We start from the raw sequence: 25464 nt of genomic DNA, 5'->3' as shown, positions 1-25464 counted from the left end.
GCTGGTCACATTGGTATCAAAGTAAAATAACTATATTAACTCAAATTCTTTATCTGAATTTAAATATCAGTTGAAATAGATCGGTCGCTTGAAAAATAACAGAAACTTATATTTTTTCGAACAGCTGATAAAGCTCGATAGGTTCAGAAAAATAACGCCTCCTAATATCGGATAACAATAATTACCGATACGTTTAGACAGACCGATATCAACGAACGATAGGAGCCGATAAAATAAAAAAAGAAAATAGTTTTATTTAATTTGTTTGCCAGCGAATTACAAAGATGACGAACGCTTAGCGGGATTGTTTGATACATCCAATTAAATCCAATCGAAACGAACGAACGGAGGAGCAGGTGGCCGCCAGTTAGTGGAGCAACGAGGAGCGGGAACGGGAGCTATGACGATGACCGCCTCGGATAAATACACGTACCAGCGGACCGTTTTGTGTCTGGCTCGCGTTCTGGCGGGCATTCAGCCCACTCCCTGGGAGAAGGTACATATCAGAGTGCTCATCCAGTCATCCAGGAAGTTACCTAGCAATCGACTTTTCGCACTGACCTTGAGCCCCGACCATAAAACAGACATGCGTGGGCGCTCAAGGGGCGGTGGTGTGGGGTTGGCCTACTCTCCACACAAATTACCTTGATTCGGCGAAATGGGTTTTAAAAAACAAAATATTTGTGCTACGAAGATATCGTAACAGTGTACGGCTCTATAATCTAATGCTTACCTCAACAGTTGCCCAGTAGCATGGGAATTGTGATGATTCAGAAATGCTTCATAATCAAATAATGGGAAAGCATACCTTAAAACCTGTTAACAATCATTATTTAATAATATTAGACACTTAATACACTTCTACTAATGCAGTAATATGGCTTCTCCCACCCACAGGTGCAAACCCTGTTCCGGTATTGCCCGCAGGAAAATGCCGCCGGAGTGTTTTGCCTAGACACGAGAGCCCAGGATGCCGTGATTGCCCTGGGAATTTACTATTTGGAGGGCGGCTGCCAACATGAGGGACAGATTGTGCCCTATTTGCTGCGCCTGGCCAAGTGCCTGCCCAAGGCCGTGTGGATTGACGATGCCCGAAGCAGCAAAGTTGAACGTAAGTTCTAGGTTATTTGAGATACTTGCAGATTGCGAAGAAAATGTTTTGTTTTCTAGGCATTCGGATTCCTTCGGCGGAGAAGTTTAGCTTCTGCCTGAACACCCTGCTCTCCGATATAGCAGCCAAATGTCCAGATTCCCGCGAGGAGATCATCCTAAATCAAGTGGAAACGCTAAGTGCTCTGGCCAACATTGTAAAATCTAGCAGGGACAGCAGCTCTGCACCGCCTCCAATCATCCTGTGCAAGGCTACGGTGCCGTTGCTCTTTGGCCTGGCCCGATCGATGGGGCGCTATGCCAGCAATGATCCTCCCCTGTTGTGTCGTATTTTTCCACCAGAACTGTTGCCCATTCAAAAAGGAGGTGGCCGCGATGGCACCGGCTCCAGCAGCAGTGCCAGTGGCACTTGCGGTGGATCTTTCAGTAGTAGTGAACGCTTGGCGGCCACGCATCAGTTTCGACCCATAATACCGCGCTCTATGTCTGGCAGTTTGGCGCAGGCCCAAAATCAAGTCCACGATGATGGAAGGCAGCGGTATTCAGGCGGAAAGCACAACAAGCCCTCGCTGCACAGCTACTTTTCGGTGCCGTACGATCCACGGACGCATTTCTTCACGCGCTACGGCTCTAGTTTCAACCAATTCCCTAATATGCGCGTCTGCGAATCGCCTACGAAAGGTGGTCCACGACCCTTGTATCGTGTGCCACCGTTTCCCATCCAGCATCTGCAAACCATATTTGCAGTTTCCAAGAAACTGCTAACAAAGGACACTCTGGAACATCTTGATGAACAGGCCAGCGATATATTCTCGCTGCACCAAATCAAGGGCTATTGCTATAAAAGCTTCTCCGAAATGCTGAACCTGGTTTTGGTTACCTTGCTGAGGGAATTGCTGCAACATCAGGTGGATTTACCGACGCCATTCACCAAGGATGTCCAGGAATTCGTTAAGAGACTTTTCCTCAACGGACAGACGGAGCTGCAGAACAAGCAGCAGGATCAGGAGCGGGAGCGTCGGGAGGAGAACGGCATCGCTGTGGTCAACAAGTACAAGGTCAATGTGATGGCCAATGCGGCGTGTGTCGATCTATTGGTTTGGGCCATTCGCGATGAAACGGGTAAGCGAAGATCCTCTACATGGAACGAATGATCTTGAATTCCAGCTCAACGCTATGGCATTAATGCAAATGCAAGATGGCAATAATAAGTGCAAAACACATCGAAAGAGAGAGAGAGAGAGTGAAGCTAGCTAGGCTGCCAGTTAAAGGGGGATAGTTAGACTATTTAAAGCCTACTAAAGTTATATTCCAAAAGTTTTGGGTGAAAAATTAATATATTTAATGTATTTTCCCAATTATGGATCCTACAAAAAATGATCTTCAGTTAATGATATAATTTTTAATCGGCAGACATTTTGCCCCTCTCTCTTTCTTTAATACATTTTTAGTTATTTCCCTTAATTTCTTTTAGTTTCTTATAGTTTTTTTTTTTAATTTTGTTTTTTTGGTGGCCGGAACCCGGAATATGGTTCAGTTGACGTCGACTATAATGTGCCATCCCTGCAGAATGGCTTGCAATTTTTATTGAAGAAAGGTCAAGAGCAGTGTAATCTGAAATAGTTTTGATTTTTATATCCACAAATCTGATCGTTAAAGGGGGAAACCATATGCAATTTTACTATTCTTATTGGTCTTAGTTTACATTTATTATCAAAATTCGTTTTTAAACAAATTTTCCTATGGAAGTTCATGGTTTCCCATCTTAAATGGACAACTTTACATTTTGATTTTGTGGTTTATTGTTAATTGCCTGACCAACGTTCGCTGCATGCTGCAACATATCCACAACCTCCTCTTTTTGTTCCTTGTTCCCTTGTTTGCAATCTGCCAGATTATCTAATTACAAAGTAATAATTCAAACTTCGAAATCCTACCCAAACAGAGGCGGATAAGCTGTGTGGCCGGCTGTCGCAGAAACTGAACTTGGAGCTGAGCCACAAGATCGTGATGGATCACATGCCGCTGCTGATGGTTTGCCTGGAGGGTCTGGGCAAGCTGGCACACAAGTTTCCCAACATCGCTGGCACCTCAATTTCATATCTGCGTGATTTTCTTGTGGCTCCCAGTCCCATTCTGGGCAAACTCCATGACCATGCCATGCAAACGTTAGCCCAGCAAAAGAAGGAGAAGGAGCTGACGCCATTTAAGATAGCTGTCCAGCACTCGGATTCGCGTACGGCAGTCGTTATCTACGGAGATAATCAGAAACTGCCGGGCAGCGGTACTGGAAGGAGTTGTCATGCTGCTTTCGAGGCTCTGCGCGATGCAGCCATCGAGAATCTATCCATCGCCTTGAGAGCTGCCCACACCCTGGACCAGTTTTGTGTCCCAGCTTTGGTGGCCAACGTATCAAATCGACTATTCACAGCCGAGAAATCCGGCAGGTGAGTAGAAACTTAACTGAAAAGGGATATATAATCTTCTACATTTTCTCATTCTTTTAGTGAATCGCAAGGTGAATGCCACAAATCCAATCTGGTTAGCCTGAACATCATTGTGATGTTGGGTCATGTGGCCGTTGCGCTGAAGGATACCTCGAAGACCACCCAAAACATCTTGCAGTTCTTTATTCAACGTTTTTGTAAGGTGCCCTCGGAACAGAACGCCTTGATAGTGGATCAACTTGGCTGCATGATCATTTCGCAGTGCGAAACCCATGTCTTCGACGAGATCATGAAGATGTTCTCCCGCGTGACAGTGCAATCGGCTTCATTGGCCTATACCTCGGATCCGGAACACAGGAAACAATTCCATCACGTTTCGGATGCGGTGGTGAATGCATTGGGAAATATAGCTGCAAATATTCAAGGCGATGCCGAGATGCTGGACTTGCTGGGCAAGCTGTTGGAGTTGTTTGTGCAGATCGGATTGGATGGCGAGCGCAGCTACGACAATACACCGGGCGCCCAGAAGGCTAGCTCACGTGCTGGTAATCTGGGCATGCTGATACCGGTGATTGCGGTATTGGTGCGCCGCCTGCCACCGATCAAGAATCCCCGACAGCGGCTGCACAAGCTCTTCAAGGACTTCTGGGCCTACTGTGTGGTGATGGGCTTCACAAATGCCCGGCTTTGGCCAGCGGATTGGTATCAGGGTGTCCAGCAGATAGCGGCCAAGTCGCCGCTACTTATCTCACAGACCGCCCACAAATCGGATATGAGGGAACTCAACTACACGCTGGCCATCAAGAGTGATTCGGTGAACGAGCTACGTAGCCAGATCCTGGTGCTTCTGGAGCACTCTTCAGACAATGTGGCCACGGCTATCAACAAGCTGTCATTTGCACAGTGCACCTATCTGCTGAGTGTCTACTGGCTAGAGATGTTGCGCGTAGAGAATGCGGATGAGCCTAGTCTAGAGCCGATCATGAGCTACCTCTGCGATACGGCGCTACAAAGGGACAAGACTGGGATATGGCAGTGTGTCAAATGGTAAGAATACTGGAATTCATGGATATGATAGGCGTTTAAATCATCTATCATTTTCTTGTTAAATATAGCGTTGCCGACCAGGTGTTCGAGAAGTTCCGAAATGTTCTATACGCTCACGACGAGATTCGTGAGAAGGTACTGGAATCACAGGCCACATTATTGCTGGTCTACTTCAACCACATTCACAAACCCATTCAGGTTGTAGCCGATCAGTATCTATCCTTCCTGGTTGACCGATTTCCCCATCTGCTTTGGAACCGCCGGGTACTGTGGTGCATGCTGGACATTCTCCAACTGCTGGCCTACTCCCTAAGCTTGGATCCCAACGAGGAGACGCCCACATTGCGCGTGGTTTCTACGCCCTACACATTGCAATTGATGGACTCGCTGCCGGCGAGAGAGCTGCGTTTAAAAGATTTTGCCGATAGATGTCAGGGTATCGTTAATGAGGCCATGAAGTGGGCACCGAGATCCACGCGGTCGCATCTACAGGAATATCCCAATCAGATACCCACACCGGTCTTGGCACACCACAGTGGATTGGCCCTGGCCTTCGACTCGGTGGTAAGCAGCAGTGCCTTGCACACTGGAACCATGAGTAAGCGACCGAGTTGCGTGAACTCCGATACGCCCAGATTCGTATCGGTTTTATGCCTTAGGAGCAAATATGCCGGAGAGATCAGTGGTCTGTTATCCGTACTTAGTGAGAAGGATAAAGCCGGATTGGCGGATCGACTGGTCAGCGATGTGTGGGAGGCCTGTTCCGAGAAGAGCGATGCCCGGCATCGGGGAGCCCTGTGGCGAGCCACTGCATATCTGATCATCTGCTCGGAGATTGACAGGAAACTACTGCATGCTGTGGCCAGTTCACAGCTGGAATTGTTTACCGAGTCGGCGATGGAGACCGCAGTTGAGTGCTGGCAATGGGTTTTAACTGCAAGGCAGGACCTAGAGCTGTGCTTTATCCAAGAGATGGTCAGCGCCTGGCAGACGACATTCGAGAAACGAATGGGGTTATTTGCCTGGGAAACGGAGGTCACGAATCCACTGGCCGCATACGAAGGCTGCAAGTTAGTCAGCAAGCCCATACTGATAACCCCACATCTGATTTGGCTGCAGTTGCTTTCCGAGATGGTGGACACGGCCAAGTATTGCAACCGTGATAAAGTTGAGATGTTCTGCCTCCTGTTGCATCGTTGTCTTCCCATACTGAAGAGTAGCAAGCAGAACCGCCAGGTTTCCACCGTGGGCTGTCGCTTCAAGTTGCTGCAGTGCGGATTATCGCTTCTCCAGGGTAACACCATACCCAAATCCCTGGCAAGGAATATTCTCCGTGAGCGAATATACTCCAATGCACTGGACTACTTTTGTGGACCACCCACGTGCCCAAATCAAAGCAGGGAGCAACTTCTGGAGGATATTATGATACTGTTGAAATTTTGGCAGACGATGCGCAGCGAAAAGAAGCATCTGGTCACCTCCGAAGTGGGTGACTACGATTTAACAAATGCCTCCGTGAGCTCTACACAAATGCTGGCCGTGAGGAATAACCCAGAGACGGCTTCCCTGATCAGTGGCAGTGGACTAGTCAACGATTACACACGCTCGATGAGTGCCAGCGGCAATGCTGTGGGCATGGGCGTGGGTGCGGCTAGTGGTGGGAGCAGCAGTGGTTGGTATAACACCATTCCACACTCCACGTCCACCTTATCGAAGAGATCGAATCGCTCCAAGCGACTGCAGTATCAGAAGGACTCATACGACAAGGATTACATGAAGAAACGCAATCTGATCCTCGAGCTGCTGGCCGTGGAGCTTGAGTTCCTCATTACGTGGTACAATCCCAATTGTCTGCCCGATCTTATAGTGCCAGGTGAGCCACTGTCTGCCTTAGTAATTGTAAAGTTATTAACTTGTCCCCTTTTCAGGCGAGGAACAGATCACGGAGTGGCGCAACCGGCCGTACAAGCCGAACGTTTGGCGTGACTATGCCCGTCTCGCTTGGTGCTATAACCCAGCACTGGCTGTCTTCCTACCACAGCGGATCAAGAATGCGGAAATCATTGACGAGGAGGTGTCGCGACTGGTCTGCTCCGATCCCATAGCTGTCTGCCACATCCCCGAGGCACTGAAGTACTTGTGCACCACTAAGAACCTGCTACAGGAAAGCCCAGATCTGGTGTATATCTTGTCCTGGTCGCCGGTAACGCCTATCCATGCGCTGGCTTACTTTTCGCGACAATATCCATCGCATCCGCTAACCGCTCAGTATGCTGTGAAGACCCTCTCCTCGTATCCAGCGGAATCGGTGCTGCCCTATATTCCACAATTGGTTCAGGCACTCCGGCATGACACCATGGGTTATGTGGTGGAGTTCATTAAGAATATCTCGCGGAGATCGCAGATTGTGGCCCATCAGTTAATCTGGAACATGCAGACGAACATGTACATGGACGAGGATCAGCAGCACAGGGATCCCAATCTCTACGAGGCTCTCGATCAGTTATCACAAAGTATTATCGCTTCGTTTTCGGGCGCTGCCAAAAGATTCTACGAGAGGGAGTTTGATTTCTTTGGCAAGATAACAGCAGTTTCCGGTGAGATTCGTTCATTTGCCAAGGGCATTGAGCGGAAGAATGCGTGTCTGGCGGCGCTTAGCAGGATCAAGGTACAAGGCGGCTGCTATCTACCTTCCAATCCGGAAGCTATGGTGCTAGATATCGACTACAGCAGCGGGACGCCTATGCAGAGTGCGGCCAAGGCACCGTATTTGGCCAGGTTCCGTGTGTATCGATGCGGTATCACGGAGTTGGAGACGCGCGCCATGGAGGTGTCAAATAATCCGGTAAAGATATTGCTCTTCTATATGTAAAACTTTTCTTAACCTTTTGTAAAAACAGAATTCCCAGGAGGATGCCAAAATGACGCTGGGCGTGGAATCCTGGCAGGCTGCCATTTTCAAGGTCGGCGACGATGTGCGCCAGGATATGCTGGCCCTCCAAGTCATCACCATCTTCAAGAGCATCTTCCAACAAGTGGGACTCGACCTGTTTTTGTTCCCCTACCGCGTTGTGGCCACCGCTCCGGGAGTGAGTTCTCTATTCTGATTGGGTTTCTATGTGGATTTTATAATGGATTTCATCCTTTTACAGTGCGGCGTCATTGAGTGTGTGCCGAATGCTAAGTCGAGGGATCAACTTGGCCGACAAACGGACAGTGGACTGTCGGAGTATTTCCAGCATCAGTATGGCGATGAAAGCTCCAAGGAGTTCCAGGCAGCGCGGGCCAACTTTGTGAAATCCATGGCGGCCTACTCGTTAATTGGTTATCTCCTCCAGATCAAAGATCGCCACAATGGTAACATTATGATAGACAAGGATGGCCACATCATACACATAGGTGAGCGGTAGATTTGTGACTTCCTTATCAGTAAGAGCTGCAAAGAAGGAATCCCCTATTCAAACCCCTTTTTATTGCAGATTTTGGCTTTATGTTTGAGTCATCGCCAGGTGGTAATATCGGCTTTGAGCCCGATATGAAGTTGACCGACGAGATGGTCATGATCATGGGTGGCAAGATGGACTCGCCGGCATTCAAATGGTTCTGTGAGCTGTGCGTCCAGGCTTTCCTCGCTGTTCGCCCTTACCAGGATGCAATCGTATCCCTGGTATCCCTGATGCTGGACACTGGACTGCCATGTTTCCGTGGTCAGACGATAAACCTGCTGAAGCAACGATTCGTGGCCACCAAGAATAACAAGGAGGCAGCCGCCCACATGCTGGCTGTCATCCGAAACTCGTACCAGAACTTCCGCACGCGTACCTACGACATGATCCAGTACTATCAGAACCAGATACCCTACTAAATAACCCCATATACAGGCGCCTCATGTTTGTTGTTGTTGGCCAAAAGACACTTAAAAATACACAAAACTACAAACTTGGAACCTACAAACAGTAAATACCCTTTACCCAATATCCGTACAATTAATGTTTCGTTGGCGCACCCGTATTCGTATTCCTTAACCTTAACCCGTATTTTCTGAGTGTGTGTTTCCTCTAATTTCGCGTACTTATAAGATGTTAAACTTTTTCCAAGATTTTACGACGCATATATATATATACGTTATACAATATTTATAAAAATTAAATCAATTATAGGGCAATATGTTATATAATGGTAAAAAGGTGTTATTTAATGGGACGTGGATGTTCTTTTAGTTGGTTTAATAAATAAATTTATTGGAATTTGTAATTTTCGGAATTCTAGAATTCTTTTCAATTTGTATATTTATTATTATACTTAAAAAACTAAATTAAATCAAAAATATATTTAAATAATTCACTTTGCCATTTCATTTCTAATATTACCTTAATATTAGAATTTTATAGATTTTCAACAGTCGATAATAAATGGTCATCGTCTGCAGTCGATAGCCAAGCAGTGTTGTGCAGCTTACGGATTTCGTAAATTTTAGTATTTTATGTAGTGTATTTATCGATTTTTGGTACTTTTTCATCAAACGGTCACACATTACCGACGTGACTCTACGTATGTTATCGATTTTTTGTGTTTTCTCCGGACGGTCACACTTAACAGTCGGTCAAAAAATATACAGATCTTTTGTTGTAAGTAAAAAAACTAAAAAAGTAAAATAGACGCAATTTACCGAAAAACTACAGCTTAAAAAGCTAAAAACAAGTTCCCAAAAGTAATAAAAAGTGCACAAACATAAGGAGTTTTGCCCCCTGTTCGCCCCACACTTTTTTTTGTGCGAAGCGAGTGTGAAAGGTTCATATATATACATATATACGGAAGCAAGGTGTAGCAAAAGACGAAAAAAAGCAGCAGAGCGTGTTTGTGTGTGTGTTGAGTAAAAGAAAGCAGTCGAAAAAATGAAATGAAACGAAAGAAAATGTCACGAAAAGCAAAAAAAAAAACTGGGAAAGCAAAAAACACAAAAAAACCGAATCTAACATTAATAATTTTTCGAAATAAATGAGCACCGCTCTCTCAACGTGTGCCTGTATGTGTGCGTGTGTGTGTATGTATGTGAGCGTGCGTTCCTATTTTTTTTCACCCCATGCGTGTTTCTTTTTTTTTTGTTGTGTGCGTTTAATTTGCCAAAGGAAATGGTGGAAATTCTTGAGAAATTAATACTGAAAAATGCGATTTATTTTTTGTAGTACATTGCACACACACACACATTGGAAGGCGAGGAAATTGCGTTACACAAGCACACCCGCTGCCAGCGCCGCTGCCCAGAACCTCCGCTGTGGTGAACAAGTGTACGTGTGTGTGCGAGTGTCGCGTGTCTCTCTCTGCGCGTTTGTGTGTGTGTGTGTGTGTGTGCATGTGTGGGTGTGCGTGCTTCAATAATCTAATAAATTTTTTTCGAGTGTTGCAAGCCAGCGAAATAAAATAACAAATGAAACCAAAGTAACAACAAAATAAATAAAGAAATTGTTGCAGAAAGCAAACAAACACACACGCGAAAAACAAAACGAAAACGAACAAAGTTGCGCCTGTACGCCTGCGTCGACGTCGACCGCGCAGCCAGCGCACAGTGGATCTGAATTGCAAGTAAGTGGATCTATAATATACAATCCCCTTTAATTCCATTTTAAAATCTCAATCTAGGTTTGCCTTTCGTTAAGTTTTTGAATAGAAAGTCTATAGGAAAATCCTGGTTTTATTGCATTCCCTTTGAAAATAACTACAGTGCGAACTCGATAGAGTGAATAGTTCCTTAGCTCGGTTTTCAAAATTAATTGGCAAAAAGTAAATCCAACTTTTGCCTGTAAGCTTACAGGAATTCATTAAGATAGAAAGTAACAAATCAAATAAAGAAATACCTTATTATTGTTCCTCTTAGTGCATCCCCACTGTATTTATTTCTGACCCACTATGCTCGAAATGGCGACGTTTCCATAAAATTAACAGTCCGCCGGTCAAAGGAATTTAAATTAAATAAGACGAAATTGGTGCGAAAACTCTTTGTGTGCCGCGTTGCGTCTCATTGTTGTTGCCTTATGGCTGCTTCTATCGGGTTCTATATATTGTATATCATTTGGACTGCAAAGTGCAACGTTTGCACCGAAAGTGACATTGAAAATGACGACAGCAGCAAATAAACACTAAGCCACACACACACACACATGCGTGACTTAGGACTTGAAGTTTTTCTAGTCCAATGTTCGTTGTTTTTTTTTTTTGTTCGCCTTTTGCTTTTTGCTTTTCAGGAGGTGGCGATTATGAATGGGCGGGCTTAGTAATAAATACAGTAAATATCGGTTAAGAACAACGATATCTTTTTGCTTATTTGAAAAAGATAAATAACTGGCAATGGTTTTCTTTAAAAATCTAAGAAATAAACTAAGAAAATTTACATTTACTTTCAAAGTTAAAAAAAAAAACCGAAAACATCAATTAATTTTTCATTCAATCTTCTAACTTTTGGGACATTGAAAGAACTTGACATTTTACTTTTTAACACTTTCCATTTTAATGGTCCGTTCCGCCCACTCCCTTGTTACCTTCTTGATTTTTGATGTGTGGTTTTTGGGGTTTTCCTGTAGAGGAAATGCCTTCGCAATAAACGCCAGCCTGCTGGGTGCAAGGGTGGACCTAAGGAAAGCAGAGAGAGAGAGAAAGAGAGTGAGTGTGAAAGAGAGGTAGTGCTGCACGCTATGCGACGGCACGACATCCCCACCTATACACATGCACACCAACGCCCACGAACTTTGCAGGGGCACGCACGCTCATACACGATTTCATGCCAGAGTTGTCAACTTCCTGTGCACGTGCTAGAGTCTCGCCTGGCAACGCCGCCATCCATTTCAAAATAATCCCAAATTTAAAAAAAAAAATGGTTTAAAATAAAAGGTCTGGCCTTTGTGGCACAGCTGTTTTCCTGCCACACAAGGACATTTAGCTTTATATTTGTAAATTTATTAGCAGCAAGGCTCTCTATGTCCTTCTATTTGCATTCGATAATGCACTTCTCTCTCCTTGTAAATGTACTTCATCGCACAATGTAAAGAAGGTTCTGAGAGATTTTGGAGGGGATAATGAAGTGCACTAGTAGTATCCTTCTAGATGGCCTTCTAAAGTGCTCCAAAGTCCCGCTGGAAACACAATACATGTACATATTCGGCAGAGGCGTGTGTGTACGTGATGATGTCCTTCGCCTGCGCGTGACATTCCGATACTTTGTACACAATATGCACGCCGCCAATGTCTTATCGATTATTTCATTCGCCGTTTTTAGGATTGCCTCCTGCTTTGAATGCCTTAAATTTATTACGTTTTTTGATAAGAACACTGGAAATATGCAACCCTAGTCTATACATACTTTTTTATTTGTTTCCAAACTATCAAATATGGTTTTGAATACCTAACTTTATAAGTTTTAATTATTGTAATTTCGTTTAATTTTGCTGTTTTGTTGATTTCAAATATTTAATATGTTAAAATAAGTTTTAAAATTGATCATTCTGTTCTAAAACCATAGAAATTACATATTTTTTGCCTATATAAACTCAGGGCTGACATCATTTTGCAGTCGTTTATCGATTGCATTTGGCATTTCATTCCGGAGTGACAGTGTTGTAAATCGGTGGCAGCAGCACTAGTTGCGTCGCGTCGCAGTCGCTGCGCTGTCGACTTTGACGGCGACATCCTTGCTGCGCTCCTTCCTGTGTCGCCCTCTCGTATCGTACTCTCTTTCTCTGCCACTTTCTTTTGCTCTCTCTCGCTGCTTTCCTAGTTTTCTCTCTCAGTTTTCCTGTGCTTTTCCCCGTTTGGTTCGTCAGTCGAATTCTGCCAGCAGCGGGCTCAAAATCAATGCAAATTTTTCGCGCCGCCGTTTTTCCACGTTTTCCACACAAATTATGTTCGGTTTTTTCCCGAACGCTTTCACTTGCCTTATTTTCAAATATTTATTTTAGTTTCATAAACTCTCGTTTATAGTGGCCAAAATCAGCTGATACTTAACCATTACGTAATTATATGTGTGGGTGTGTGTGTCACGTGCTCTCTCAAGCGAGTGTGTGTGTGTGTGCGCGTGGGTTCTGCAATTTTGCAGTTTTTTTTAAGTTAGCCGGCAGCTGCAAACTTGATTGAAAAAGAGGGAAATTATGCTGGGAAAATTCAGTTTTTTGTTGTTTTTTTTTCATAAGTGTTCGTATGAATTTAAAAACTAATAAACAAATTGCGAAAAAGTGTAAAAAATACTATATAAAAATGGTTTAAAAAAATCAAAAAAGGAGACAGATAACCACTTTAAAAGGTAACTATAGTATAGACTAGCTTTACCTGGCAAATCTATGCGGATATAGCTTTAAAATTCCTTTTGGAAAATCTCTACTGTTTGTTTTAGATATTAGTTAGAGTTTTTTAATGTTAATTAGTTATTATTTTTTATAAAATCATTAACTTTTGGTTCTTTTTTATGGTTACCAGTAAGCTGATCGCAATTTGGGATCCTACAAAGAGGTGTTTAAGTTAATTTATCAACATTTAAGTAATTCTCAAAGCATTTACTAAGAAAAGAGAGTAGACTTATATCTATGAAGCCTGAAACCATTGATTACTGATCACACGGCCCACAGTAACAGCAACAGCAACAAAGGCCTAATAAAAAATTCCCTTCCAGAGTAATCTTTTAACACTTTCCACTATCTACTGATAGAATCGAACTGGAAATGGCTTATGGGTCTTGTTATTGTTTCTCAAATCGTTTCGAAACACCAGAATGAGGTGCAAAAAAGCGAAAGAGATTTAAACTCCCCACCGTGCATACTCGTACAATGGGGACGATAAGATTATGATTCGGTGGTTCTTTGTTGCTTAATTCTATATGGTGAGGGGTATGTATATATCATTACTTGATATTGCTTGCTGGGTTCTCCCATTGATACTTTGTTATAGAGAGGCAATATATAGAAGTGACTAAGAAGTAAGTGAGCTGACGAATTATTACAAACTGAGATAGTCTTTAAGTTCTCTGAATAGTTGTGGAAAATCTACTAAGAGAGAGAAGGTACTTGGGAAAAGCTCTTTAATCTGAAGAACCTACACCCTAAGAACCCACAGGCCAATGCCAATTTCTATGTTTTATTCAAACATTTTTTTGGTTTTTGTCTTTTGGTTTGATGTGTGAGGCGCGTGCATCAATAAATAAAATCAACTAAAAATACGTGTGAAAAGCACGCGAAAATAGCCGGCGTATAGCAAATGGTAAGAGAAAAGCGGGTGGAAAGAGGGAAAATTATGACGCGTTCGCGACTTTTTTGCGAAGGCGTTGGGACCCAATGATACCCGCCCCCTTTTGACAAAAATAATACCAATCGGCGACACTTTTTCAGTGGGTCGTCGTGGACATGGAATACGAGAAATAACAAGGAAAATGAGAGCTATAAAGAAAAATGTTTCTTCAAACAATTTTGTATTTGTTTAAACAGAAGAAATCGAAAAGCAAGCTTAGAATGCTCTTCAATGAACTTTGAATAGGTACCTAAATTTGATAATTAAAGCAATTCTAAAGCCAACTGTTTTTCAAATCTAACAAGTAACTACTATAACTTCTTGTTTTGATATACAAAAATAATATAATTTAAGCTAAACTCAGTAGAAATCCATTTAAAAAGTGCTTAGGTTTTAAGGGACTGAAAGAAAAGCTGAATTAGTTGCTGCCAAAATGCCATAGCATACTTTCTGAAGTGCGTCCACAAACACCCACACACACCCACTCACACCCAAAAATCACACCCTTCACTTGTGTGCATTGATTTTTGTGTTTTCCTTACAGTTTTCCTTGATTTTGTGTATTTAGTCATCTTTTTTTTTTTTTGGGTTGCCAAGCAGCCGCAATGCTCACAATGGGCCCTCTTTACTTCCCTTTGAGCCGAAGCGATCGATAATTTAGAAAGCCCTTTAAGCATCCTTACAGAATAGGATATATAATATATAGAAATTGCTTTGATATTTATTCTAAGGGATAATGGTTAGCAAAGTGTTTTGCGAGATGTTAAAATATTTATTTGTAAATTAATACTGGAGGGGAAAATCGAACATACTTTTGATTAAGAAACTAGACTGGGAATTAACTTACGAGTTTAATTACAATTATAGTCAAAGTGCTTAAGTTGTCACTTAAGCTGGAGGGAAATTCAATTGGCTAAAATGGCCAAATATCATTTGGCCAACATTAATTACCCGAATTGAGCTGGCCGGGCGAGAATTTACTTTGGCCAAACACGCAATTTGCATGGGTTAAGTGACCTTCGCCTCATTTCGCTTCTGCTGGGTTTCGGTTTTCGCCCTCTTTTTCTGTTTTTTGCTCGTTTTTTATCCATTTTTTCCTGCACAAAAATGTTCCCTACATTTTGGTAAAATTTTGAATGAGCTAATTGAATGAATGGAAATGAGCTTACGATTTACACAGCAGCGCAAATGTGGAAAAGCCAGCAGATAGAGAGAGAGAGAGAGGGAGTGGGGTAGATGGGTGGGAAATTGGAGAACCTTTTCGACGCTGCGGCGTTTGGTTTTGTAGGTCAAATGGCGGCAGTCGCATGACGACAGCCACGAAAATGAAACCGACGAAACGTCCTCGTTGTCATCGTCATAGTCATCGTCGGTGTGTCGCCACTAATTCCCTCTCTGTGTCCCAGTGTCTATTTTACTTGGTTGCCCTGCCCTGCCCTGCCCTGCCTTGCCCTGCACTGTGCTCCTCTTGCCACATCTTTCTTTCTTTCGCTGCTTATCCTTCACTCTATAGCAAGTCATTCGGGGCTGGCTGCCCTTTGACCCTTTTCCAAACCCACCGCCCTTCCTTAGCCACCGCCTGCAATTTGTCTCGTCCCTTTTACACTCTTAGTTTATTTATGCCCTTTTCAAGGGGCTCCTTGCATTTTTAATGATGACCTTTGCGGCCCAATAAAGTAACCATCAGCTTCGATTCTTCAAGAACTCATTTACTTTTACAGCATGTAATCTAAATCTTAGCTGACTTTGGATTAAGGTGTCTTTACTTCTTGTTTTGTAATGAGATTTATCGAAATCAATAATGATAATGTTAGGATAGGGTATATCGCAGCCTGTGTTTCCCCTTTCTCTTAAACTTATGCTTGTCCTTTCACTGTGCTCAAATTTATTGCCAGCATGCGTATGTGGCCTAATTGAATTGCTGTTTTGGCCTCCTCCTAGCTACAGTTATCGCTCTATAAATTGGAATATAACAAAATGTATAATAGTATGCCATAGAAGTGCAAATTGAAAGTAATAGACGGTGCTTAACGGTGCTACGTCTCACAATAACTGTTTACTTTTTTACAGTTTGTTATTATAACTTTGCCAAAACTCAACGCACAGCTTAAAGTGTGACTGGTTTCTTAAGCTAACTTTCCTCATCATTTGTTTGATGATTTTCAAAATTTATTTTTGATTTTTTTCATCAAAATTAGCGAAAAACTGAAAATTTTTGACATTTTAAGGTGTGAATACAGTTCGACGGAAATTTTAATTACAAATCCAGCGATATATGACATTCCATGTTCCGACCATTATTTACTACGCTATAGAATAATTCTGTTTATTTTAGGTCAGAAATCTGGATTGCTAGTTTTGACAGAAAATGCAATATTTCTTATCGGTTTTATACCTATAACTCAGTCAAAACAAGGGTCAGAGCTAAAATAAAAACAGTTTTGTGAAGCTAACGATCAACACAAACTTTCCTTATCATTGGTTTGACGATTTGGTGAATTTTAATTTTTGGCAAAATTTCGCATTTTTGGTAAGGGGTACCATCATCAAAATTTTCAAAAAATGGCCAAAAATTAAGTTTTCCAGATTTGAATGCAAACCAATAGGGAATCATAGCAATCAAGTTACGAGCCCTACGAGGTATTAAATTCCTCATTTGGACCATTTTTGGCTGTGTTATGCCAAAAAAACTGATTTTTTGGTGCTCAAAATCACGTAAAGGTGTTTTCACAGCAGAGATTCCGGCTTCCTTGCCGTTTCTTAGCTCTAACTTTGTCAAAACAAGCCGCATGTCCTAACCAATGACTGATTTCTGCAGCTAAAAACCGAAACTTGAAACCCCTCTACCCACTTTTATCATTATTGTTCTGATTCTCTTGGTGCGAGCTGCGATTTAACGGCTAAAAAATCGAAAAACCCATTTCTACGGAAAGTTGGAATATTTTTTCCGGCTTTTTAGCTCTAGCTCGGTCAAAACAAGACGCACAGCCAAAAGAATGACTGTTTTGTGCTGCTAACGACCAATACTAACCACCCCTATCACTCGTTTTTCGATTTTGGGAAAATAAATTTTGACCCAAATTTCGCATTTTTGGGAAGGGGTACCATCATCAAAATTTTCAAAAATGGGCCAAATTTCACATTTTAAACTGTGAATGCAGTTTGTCTGCCATTTTAATAACGAGTTCAGCGATATATGACTTTCTATAGTTCGACCCTTATTGGCTTTGTTATGAGAATAATTCTGATTATTTTGAGACAAAATTCAGGACTTTGACTTTGGACTGAAAATGGTAATACTTTGAATCGGTCGTATACCTATAGCTTTGCAAAAAGAAGACTTACAGCTAAACCAAAGACTGTTTTGTGAAGCTAACGACCAAAACGAACTTTCCTCATCATTCGTTTGACGGTTTTAGGAAATTTAATTTTTTTTGGATTTTTCGAATTGTTGTAAGGGGTAAAATTATCAAAATTTAAGAAAATTGCTAAAAAATTTTACTTTTTAAGGTGGGGATACAGTTTTGTTGGAAATCAAATTACGACCTCAAGGAGGTATGACATTCAATATTCGGATCATTATTGGCCTAGTTATGAGAAATTTTTGAGGAGAGAATTGCGATAAACCAAATTTCAAATTTTTACCAATGGGTAACATTATCGTTTTTGCAAAAAAAAAGGTACAAATTTAATTTTTCAAGGCTGGAATGCAATTCGACTTTAAATTAAATTTAAATTATGACTTCATCGATGTAAGGCATGATCCGACTATTTGTCGCAATTTTCTGGTCAAAATTCGTAGTTTTTTTTAACGAAAAATTTGGATTTTTGGCTGGGACCTTGAATTGGGGTGCAGTTTTTATTGGGGGTAGTCGTCTCTTTGGGGTGTGTCCTGCAGAGGTGGTGGTCACTCCAAATAGGTCAATCACGCCCTAACCTTCGCCCCTGTGACTAATGCAACCGCAATTACCTACCCTTTCTAGTCAGTTGCTTGTTGTTCTACCAAAGTTTTCTTGGCCATTTCTTGGTGTTGTTTTTTTTTTTTTTTTGTTTTAGTGATTTTCTCAGCTGACCCGTAGCCTTGCCTCTTGCCCCTTGCCCCCCTGCCCAGTCTCTTGCAACTTTGATTAACATCTGTTTGTAAATTACAGGGCAATTTATTTTGTTGACACCGAGTGAAAAAGAGAGGGGCTATTAGTCAACCCTTTTACCACTTTCCCCTTGACCATCACCCCTCCCCCCCCCCCTACCCCTATAGTGTGCCCCTTCAATTTACTTGCAATTTACACACGACTAACTGCCAATTTCTCCTCTTTCCTTTTCTTTTAGATTGCAGTCGCTGGCCCTCTCTCTCTTTCGCACATTTTTGAAGAGCTGCCAATAATTAAAAAAAAATCAAAAAAAAAAAGAGAGGAGAGGAGGATTTTCAATCTGACTAAGAACTTTGTGTGTTAAAGAAATGCAAAATAAAAAATACAAAAAATAAACTAAAAATAAAAACAAAAGCTGTTGTGCAACCTAACGAAATGAAGCAAAAAACCGCGAGTTTTAAAATCTCAAAAAATTAGTGTGTGCTAGTATGTGTGTGAATGAGTCAGTAGAAAAAAAACATTAACAAAAACAATAAGACTTATAAAAAAAAAACAACAAAAAGCAACTTTAGAGATTATTAATAAATAATTTAACGTTTGCATAGGGAAACTTAACTGGAGGAAAATCCTTTTTTAAGCCACCAAAATAGTTAAAGACTTATATTTTTTTTATTAATTAATTAATCTTTCAACACTCTTAAATAAATTGCTAAATAAATGTTAAATTTGTCAACTTACAGCGATTGAACAGTTACAATTGTTGAGCCCTTGACGAGTTCGTTGAAAAAACAAAAAGAAAACTTGGAAATATTGAAACTTAAAAAAAAACCAATAAAAAAGGAGATTACTTGAGAAATATTATTAAACAAAAAAAAAAAAAACAAACACTGCTGCATGCCAATGGCCTTGCAGAGCAGTAAGAAACAGCAGCAGCCGAAAAAGAAGATGTAAAGCGTTGTTTTTTGACATACTCGTTTTTTTGTAGTGGAAAAACTGAAAACTGAAAACTGAATTGCAATTGCAACAACATCAAGCAGCAACAACAACAAAAAGAACAGCAATCGTAGCAATCAAATAATTAATTGACATAATTAATTCAGAACCAATCACGGACCAAGACAACAGCAACAACAACAGCAGCAGAAGAAGAAGAAGCGGTAAATACAAAACAAAGGTTTAAAGCCGAAGTCGAGAAGAAGAAGAAGAAGAAGACGAAGTCGAGGAACTGAAGCAGAGCAGCGCAGCAGCGTAACCATGAGCGGTCGTCCAAGAACATCCTCCTTCGCCGAGGGCAACAAACAGTCGCCAAGTTTGGTGCTGGGCGGCGTCAAAACATGCAGTAAGTTGAAAATAATTTTAATATTTTGTAAAAATTTAATATATATTCGAAAGAGATATTTAAACCATATAAAAAGGCACCCAAATGTAGGCCAAATTACTTGGTCCTTAACAGCTACTCAATCCTTAACAGACTGTTAACTAGTCAAAAGGTTATGTTATTCCTTACAGCATACCTTCAGACACATGTTTTAGGAGACTTTTAATTAAGATTTTGTTTCAAAAGTAACTAGTTTGCTGAGTTTCACTGTATATTTTGAAGTATTTAATTAGATTCTAAAACTACTCTCAATCTAAAAGCCGTAAATGTTTGCCTCTGCAAGTAATTTAGCGAGTAATCACTGTATAAGGCAAATTCAACTTTAATTGAGTTGTTTTATTTGTTAAATTTTGTTGTTTTTGAGTAATTGAATTTTATTACTCAGCTGTTTTTCAGTATGCGGCTGTTTTTAGCCCTCGATACGCGAAAAATGCCATCGTATTATCAGTGCTTACACCTCCCGGTCCCTTCCCTCACGTTTTTTCTCCGCTTTTACTTTACCACCTGTGTATGAAATGTTAAAAGCTTTTCTTAACAGCGACTGCTTAACAAAATGCTCTCTCCTCGTTTCATTTGTTCATTCTCATTCGCTCTCTCGCCGCACTCTCTTCTTCTTCGGCAGTCAATCGATTAAAATGTTCAAGTTTTCGCCGTATTAACTTCGCCGCTCTCTCTGCGGCTCTCTCGTACTTACGCTCGCTCTCTGTCTGTTTCGCCGCACTGCTGCTGCACACCATACGTGCTCTCATTTTCTGCGCTTGTGTGCGTGTCTGCTGTTTTCTGTTTTATTCATTTTTTTTTTTGCTTGGATTCCGCAGCGAAAAAGGCCAATTTTTAGTAGCAGTAGCACGAAATTCGTGGCGAGAAGAACGCTGAAAATCGAAAAACGCGCGCCACAAATTATAAAGTTAAAGTTTAAATAAAAAAGAAGCAGGCGAAAAACCTTTGAATTTGCCGCTCTGCCGTTGCCGTTGAAGCTGCCGCTACTGCGCTGCCAGCGTCCGCTGCCCCCCGCTGCGCTGCTGCTGCGAATTTAGTTTCAATCGAGATTCACTCGCTTCGAGTTCTCTGCGCTCTTCGCTTCGCTTTTGATACCTCGAGTTTGCACTAAAAAAAGCAGGAAAAACGCTTAAAAAACAAACGAATAACGCCGAGAAAGAAACAGAAATAAACCACCTCGAAAACACCGCAGAAAAGGGCGAAAAAAGCGACGAAACTAAGCCAAGAAAGCAAAAACAAAATTAAACCAACGTCACTTCAATTTTGTTCTGTGCCCCTGTGTATGTGTGTCAGTGCCTGCGCGCGTGTGTGTGTGCGTGTGTATAAGTAACTGCTGCGCTGCAGTCGACAGCGCAGCGACAGCGACGCCACAAGCGCTGCAGAAGTTTTCGCCAAAAAAAAAAAAAAAAAAAAATTAAGAAAATAACAAAAGAAAAAAATAGCTGAAAAAAAAGAAGGTCAACGGTTGAAAACTTCAACAGAAAATCGACCAACCGCCCAGCCACCCACTCTCTCCGCTGCCGACGGCGACCGCGGTGGCGACTGTGACTGCGACAGCGGCGTCGACGTCCAGCGTTTTTCCGCTTTTCCCGTTCTTCGCTTCTCATCAATTCAACAGCGCTTTTCCGCTCGCCAACCTCATCGAGCATGTTGATCAACCGCGGATCTCTACTCGAAGGTAAAATCACCGATAAAACGATAAAAATTGCTGGGAAATAACATTTATAATAAACAAAAAATATTAAACCCAAAGAAAATTCAAGAAAACCAGGGAAAATCAAGGAATTTCAAGCCATTAACAGACCTTCTGACTTATCAAGTTATTAATATTCAATTTTACCGAGTCAATAGTTAGAGAAAATCAAAGGGAAATTGTTAAATAATTTGATCAAATTCGAGAATCTAAAAATACCGAATTAAGCACAAAATTTTAATTGATATTTATAAATAATATCTTGACGAAAATATAGCATATTCTAATTTGCACGCGTGGCGGAAAATGAAATGAAGTGAGAACTTAAGAGATGAAAAATTGTAGAACTTAGGGAATGTTTGAATGTGTTTTAAAAATTTGAACTATTAGAAGTAGTCCCCCTTATACATGGGCCACTTAACACTATGGTTATAGCTTATAGCCAATAAAGTCGAACATTGATTTCTTTTTCGATGATTATCTAGTGTTTTGTTAGGTACTTAGCATAGTCTAAATAGTTAAACTAAATCGCTTTTGTTGAGGCTTCAATCGTGAATCATTGTTAACGAATCGATCAAGGTGGAAGCCATCATCTCGTCAATGCCTTGTGGTATCGCAATTTGAAAACTAAATGAATCCGTTCCCATTTTCATTTCTAATACTTGCGATGCACTTTTCCAGTTGCCTCGTGTCACTCGTCACCTGTCGCCCACTCATTTAATATCGATTCATAATTCGAATCAGCTGCATTGCCCGAAGGCACCTTGAGTTGGCCCGTTTCATCGCTGCCCCTTTCTCACTGTCCACGTGCTAGGAGCTTTTTCATGCACCTGCAGCTGCCTTCACGAACCCATTACGTTTATGCGGCATTCAAATTTGTGATATTCTAGCTTAAGATCATTAAGAAGGACAAAGGATTGTCCTTCTAGAAAGAAAGATTGTTTAATTTTTTGATTTTTACAGAAATAGCATTATCTCATTCAAAATCAGCACACATTCCGTCATTTGAATGGAGGAGAATTCGTTTGAAAGCTTTTTTCTCTCCGCATAAACTTAGTAATTGATTAATTGCTCGCTCTTCTTCTTGGGCGATCTTTCGATTTTGATTCTGATTTCGATTCGGATTCAGATTCAGATTCAGATTCGTGCGTTGACTGCGCTGCTCTAGTCACCGCTCTCCTTGGCAGCGCTGCGTCATCGACGTCACATCGGCGTAAACAAGATAATGACCCACATAGTGGGTTAGGGGGTGGTGGCAACACCCTGCTGCATACCAAGCAAAAACGCAGCGATCTTCGTTGTTGTTGTCGTTAGTGCCTCTGTTTTTTCTGTTTCTGTTTCACTCTCTCATAAATATTTATGCAATTTTGCTGCTGCCATTTTGCTGTTTTTATTCCTTTTTTTTTTTTGTTTGAGTATTTTCTTTAATTTATAATTTTTGTGTTTTTCTTTCTTTGTTTTTCATTATGCTTGTCTTTCGATCGGCGACCCCCAAATGCGTTTTTCGGTTTTTATATTGCGTGCACTTGGCGTCGCTCCAAATCCACAATCCATAATTTATCAATGTTGTTTATGATTGAAGAAAAGCAAATGAATTAAACGGGTATAATAGGATACGACAGAAATAGGAGCAAGGGCACAGACCTCTTGAATGCTTTTTTTTGTTATAAAATTTCCTTAACAATTAATAGAAAACCTAAAAAGAACATTTTGTTGTTTAGCTAAGAAAACAAAACAAACTACTCAGTACTTTTAATGTCAAAATTCGGATCTAAATCTTTCGTTAAATATTCCAACTTTGAGTCCAGGCATCACCATCACCTTTAAACCCATTAGCTTCTAACGAATATCGCTTTTCATGATAATAATCGAAAGGAAAAGGCATTTGAAGAAAGGTCGCTAGAATCAGTAAACATATCGACCAACAAGAAGGCAGTTAAACCGAACCTCGTCCGCGATGTGAAACTCAAGGGTATCGCCGTCCCCGAGGGTCATGCAAGGCCGTCAACGGATAAGCACATGGAGCGTCAGTTTGTCCAGTCCGTGAATAGTTAGTGTCCTCCTTAATTTGTATTTACCACACCCCTCCCTAACTAAACTTAAGGAAAATATCTATGATATCCTTGTAATATATATATATTTATAATCGTTCCTTTCTTTTCTCTTTTCTTTTCAGGTAAGTTGACTATCTTTTTACTAAGCTATGAACAGGTCAGCGGGTAAGCAAAAGTCTGCCATCCATTATTTTAGGTCTATATAGCAATAAGTTATATATACTTTAGAGTGAACCAAAGCTAAAGTTCACGAATTTAATCAAATTTTAAGTTAAGGTTAAGGTATGGATTAAGTTGTTAGGTACATAAATTTATGTTAATATTTTTTAAAAGTGTCTAAAAGTGACAAATTTATTGATTTTTTAATATCAGAATGTTAAAAATGTAATTTCTAAAAACCCTTTATAACTCCTTAAGGGTTAAGTTTTGGCGGCCATTAAAGGCTTTGGCCTTGAGCCTTGCATACTTTTGGGCGGCTACCGTTTATCAAACGGTACTCTCGTACTACTTGCTTGCATTTATTGGGGCTTTCGCCATTAACGGTGCATGCAAGACCTCGCCACCCACTTTCCACTCTTTCACCTCTTTGGCTTTTGTTTTGTTGACTCATCCGCCACGCGCGCTCTCTTTTCTGTCTCTTTCTTTATCTCTTTTTCTCGGTTACCTAATTTTTGCATAAGCCGCCGACACATGAGAAATTTCGGTGCAGCACACTAATAAATGCGAATACCCACACACAATCACCTAAGGCACACACAACCGCATGCAAATGAGCTTTCCGTTGACTAGAAATTCTTTTGCGCGCGCGCTCTCTCTCTCTCTTGCCCGCTGTCTCCCTTGCTCATTCTTTCCCCATTTGCCCCCACATTCTCCTGTTCTTACTCACTCTATAAGGCGATCAATTTGCGGTTCCCCAACATCGCACAATGGGCACGTGGGTACGAATTTAGAATGAAATTAAATAAATAAAATTGTCTGTTATTGTTTAAGGCAGCCCTTTAAGCTTTGAGAACCAGAAGCGCGATACTATGTAGAAACTTTCAATTTGATTACCTGTGTTATACATAAATAAAACCAATTAGTTCTCTTTTGATGGAAAATCTAACCTAATGAACGAAATAAAGCTTCTGGCCCACTGTACAACGTTCAATGCTCCGATACAGTCGCGGTCAATTGGATAGGGCGTTTTGAAAAATTATGTCTAAAGAAATTTAGAAATTATTATACAATTTTGCAATCCAATTGGATTTCTTCTCTTAATCCTAGCTTTTTCAATGTTTGATTTAAAAAGTAAGCTAAAAGATTCATATTTACCATCAATTGAATGGTTTTCTTGTTTTGCCCGTTGCTGTGCGTGGGGGACGCCGGCGCAGCAGTTGCTGCGCTGCCCGCGGCTCTGCCGGTTGATGTGAATGTGATGTAGATGCCGATGCTTCGACTCGCTCACTCGCGTTGAATCCATCGAGCAGGCGCGTCGTACTCTCTCGTTCCGCCGCGTTCCATTCAGCCATTCCGCGACTCTATTTACTTATTGTTTTTGTACTTTTATCAGCTACAAAAAAAGCTAAAAAAAAAAGAAAGAAAAGCGAAATAAATATAAATAACAACGGCGAAACAAAAAGTGAAACAAATTCGTGACGCGCCTGATTACTTCTTTATTTTTTGTGTCAACAGTGTGTGCAGTGTAATGTGTCCCAAAAAAAGAAAAAGAAAAAAAAACTAATCGAATTCAATATGCATTGAAATCTAATTAGTTGCCACATTGTTGTTTTTGCTGTGTGACACCGTTAGGAAATGACCAAAAGAGTGGTGCTTAAATTAATTGGAGTTTATTTCACGGCGTTGTGAAATATTTTCTAACTAACTTTAACCTAAAAAACACACACACACACGCACCCAACTTGCCAATATATTTATGTTTGTTATTTTTATGCGAGGGAGATATTTTTAGTAGGAGAATGTTCTAGAAAGCTTTTTAAAATACCCTATTTTTCCGTTTTTCAATTTGAAAAAAAAAACACTTCGTCTCGCCTGGCAGATCCATAGATGTATATACATATATCCAAGTTTTTAGTGCAGCTTCACTACCAAAATGAAGAAGAAGAAATATCTAAAAATTCATCAATGGAAAAGTTTTTGCAATCTCTCTATCTCGCTCATTGGCTAGCCGTCTCTGTCGGCCCCGCTCTTTTCCCCGCAAGGCACACAACAAGTGGCAAATCAAAGCGGCGTCGTCTTCAAACCAGTTTTACTGTATCGTTGTTGTTACTGTTTCAGCGTACACAGAGAAAAATAGAGTCGATAGATATCTCTAAGATATAAAATTTTATAGATACTTTTTTATAAAAGGCTTTTATATCTTTTGGTTCGATATTAT

General features: G+C 41.0%; 2 protein-coding genes across 8 annotated transcripts in view; both read left to right on the top strand.

The window, feature by feature from the left end:
• Positions 1-167: 167 nt before the first annotated feature.
• Positions 168-8858, top strand: LOC108102450 (phosphatidylinositol 4-kinase alpha). 2 transcript variants are annotated; one of them, XM_017207453.2, is made up of 11 exons: positions 168-496; positions 898-1111; positions 1171-2232; positions 2648-2707; positions 3056-3557; positions 3618-4604; positions 4673-6477; positions 6533-7449; positions 7505-7693; positions 7757-8003; positions 8084-8858. In XM_017207453.2, exons 1-11 carry the CDS (start codon positions 401-403, stop codon positions 8467-8469), a joined length of 6465 nt encoding a protein of 2154 aa, XP_017062942.1. In that variant the 5' UTR covers positions 168-400; the 3' UTR covers positions 8470-8858. The 2 variants fall into 2 exon arrangements, with proteins under 2 accessions (XP_017062942.1, XP_017062943.1); XM_017207454.2 differs by lacking the exon at positions 2648-2707 and having other exon boundaries at positions 169-496.
• Positions 8859-9144: 286 nt separating this feature from the next.
• LOC108102438 (protein kinase shaggy) overlaps positions 9145-25464 on the top strand; it is a 50833-nt gene continuing 34513 nt past the window's right edge. The window contains exons 1-2 of one of the 6 annotated variants that reach the window (XM_041818461.1): positions 9145-9232; positions 18703-19301. In XM_041818461.1, coding sequence (XP_041674395.1) covers positions 19217-19301 — 85 coding nt within the window. In that variant the 5' untranslated portion in view covers positions 9145-9232; positions 18703-19216. Of the gene's footprint in view, positions 9233-10066; positions 10188-18702; positions 19302-20172; positions 21019-24479; positions 24772-25464 lie in introns of those variants that run through there. The other 5 variants (XM_041818462.1, XM_041818459.1, XM_041818463.1 and 2 more) reach the window with 5 other exon arrangements.

The sequence above is a fragment of the Drosophila eugracilis genome, unplaced genomic scaffold (genome assembly GCF_018153835.1).
Source record: "Drosophila eugracilis isolate 14026-0451.02 unplaced genomic scaffold, ASM1815383v1 contig_2167, whole genome shotgun sequence".
NCBI classification, from domain to species: Eukaryota; Metazoa; Arthropoda; class Insecta; order Diptera; family Drosophilidae; genus Drosophila; species Drosophila eugracilis.
The sequence above is the reverse complement of the archived record's forward strand: the minus strand, read 5'-3'. Positions and strand labels throughout refer to the sequence as shown.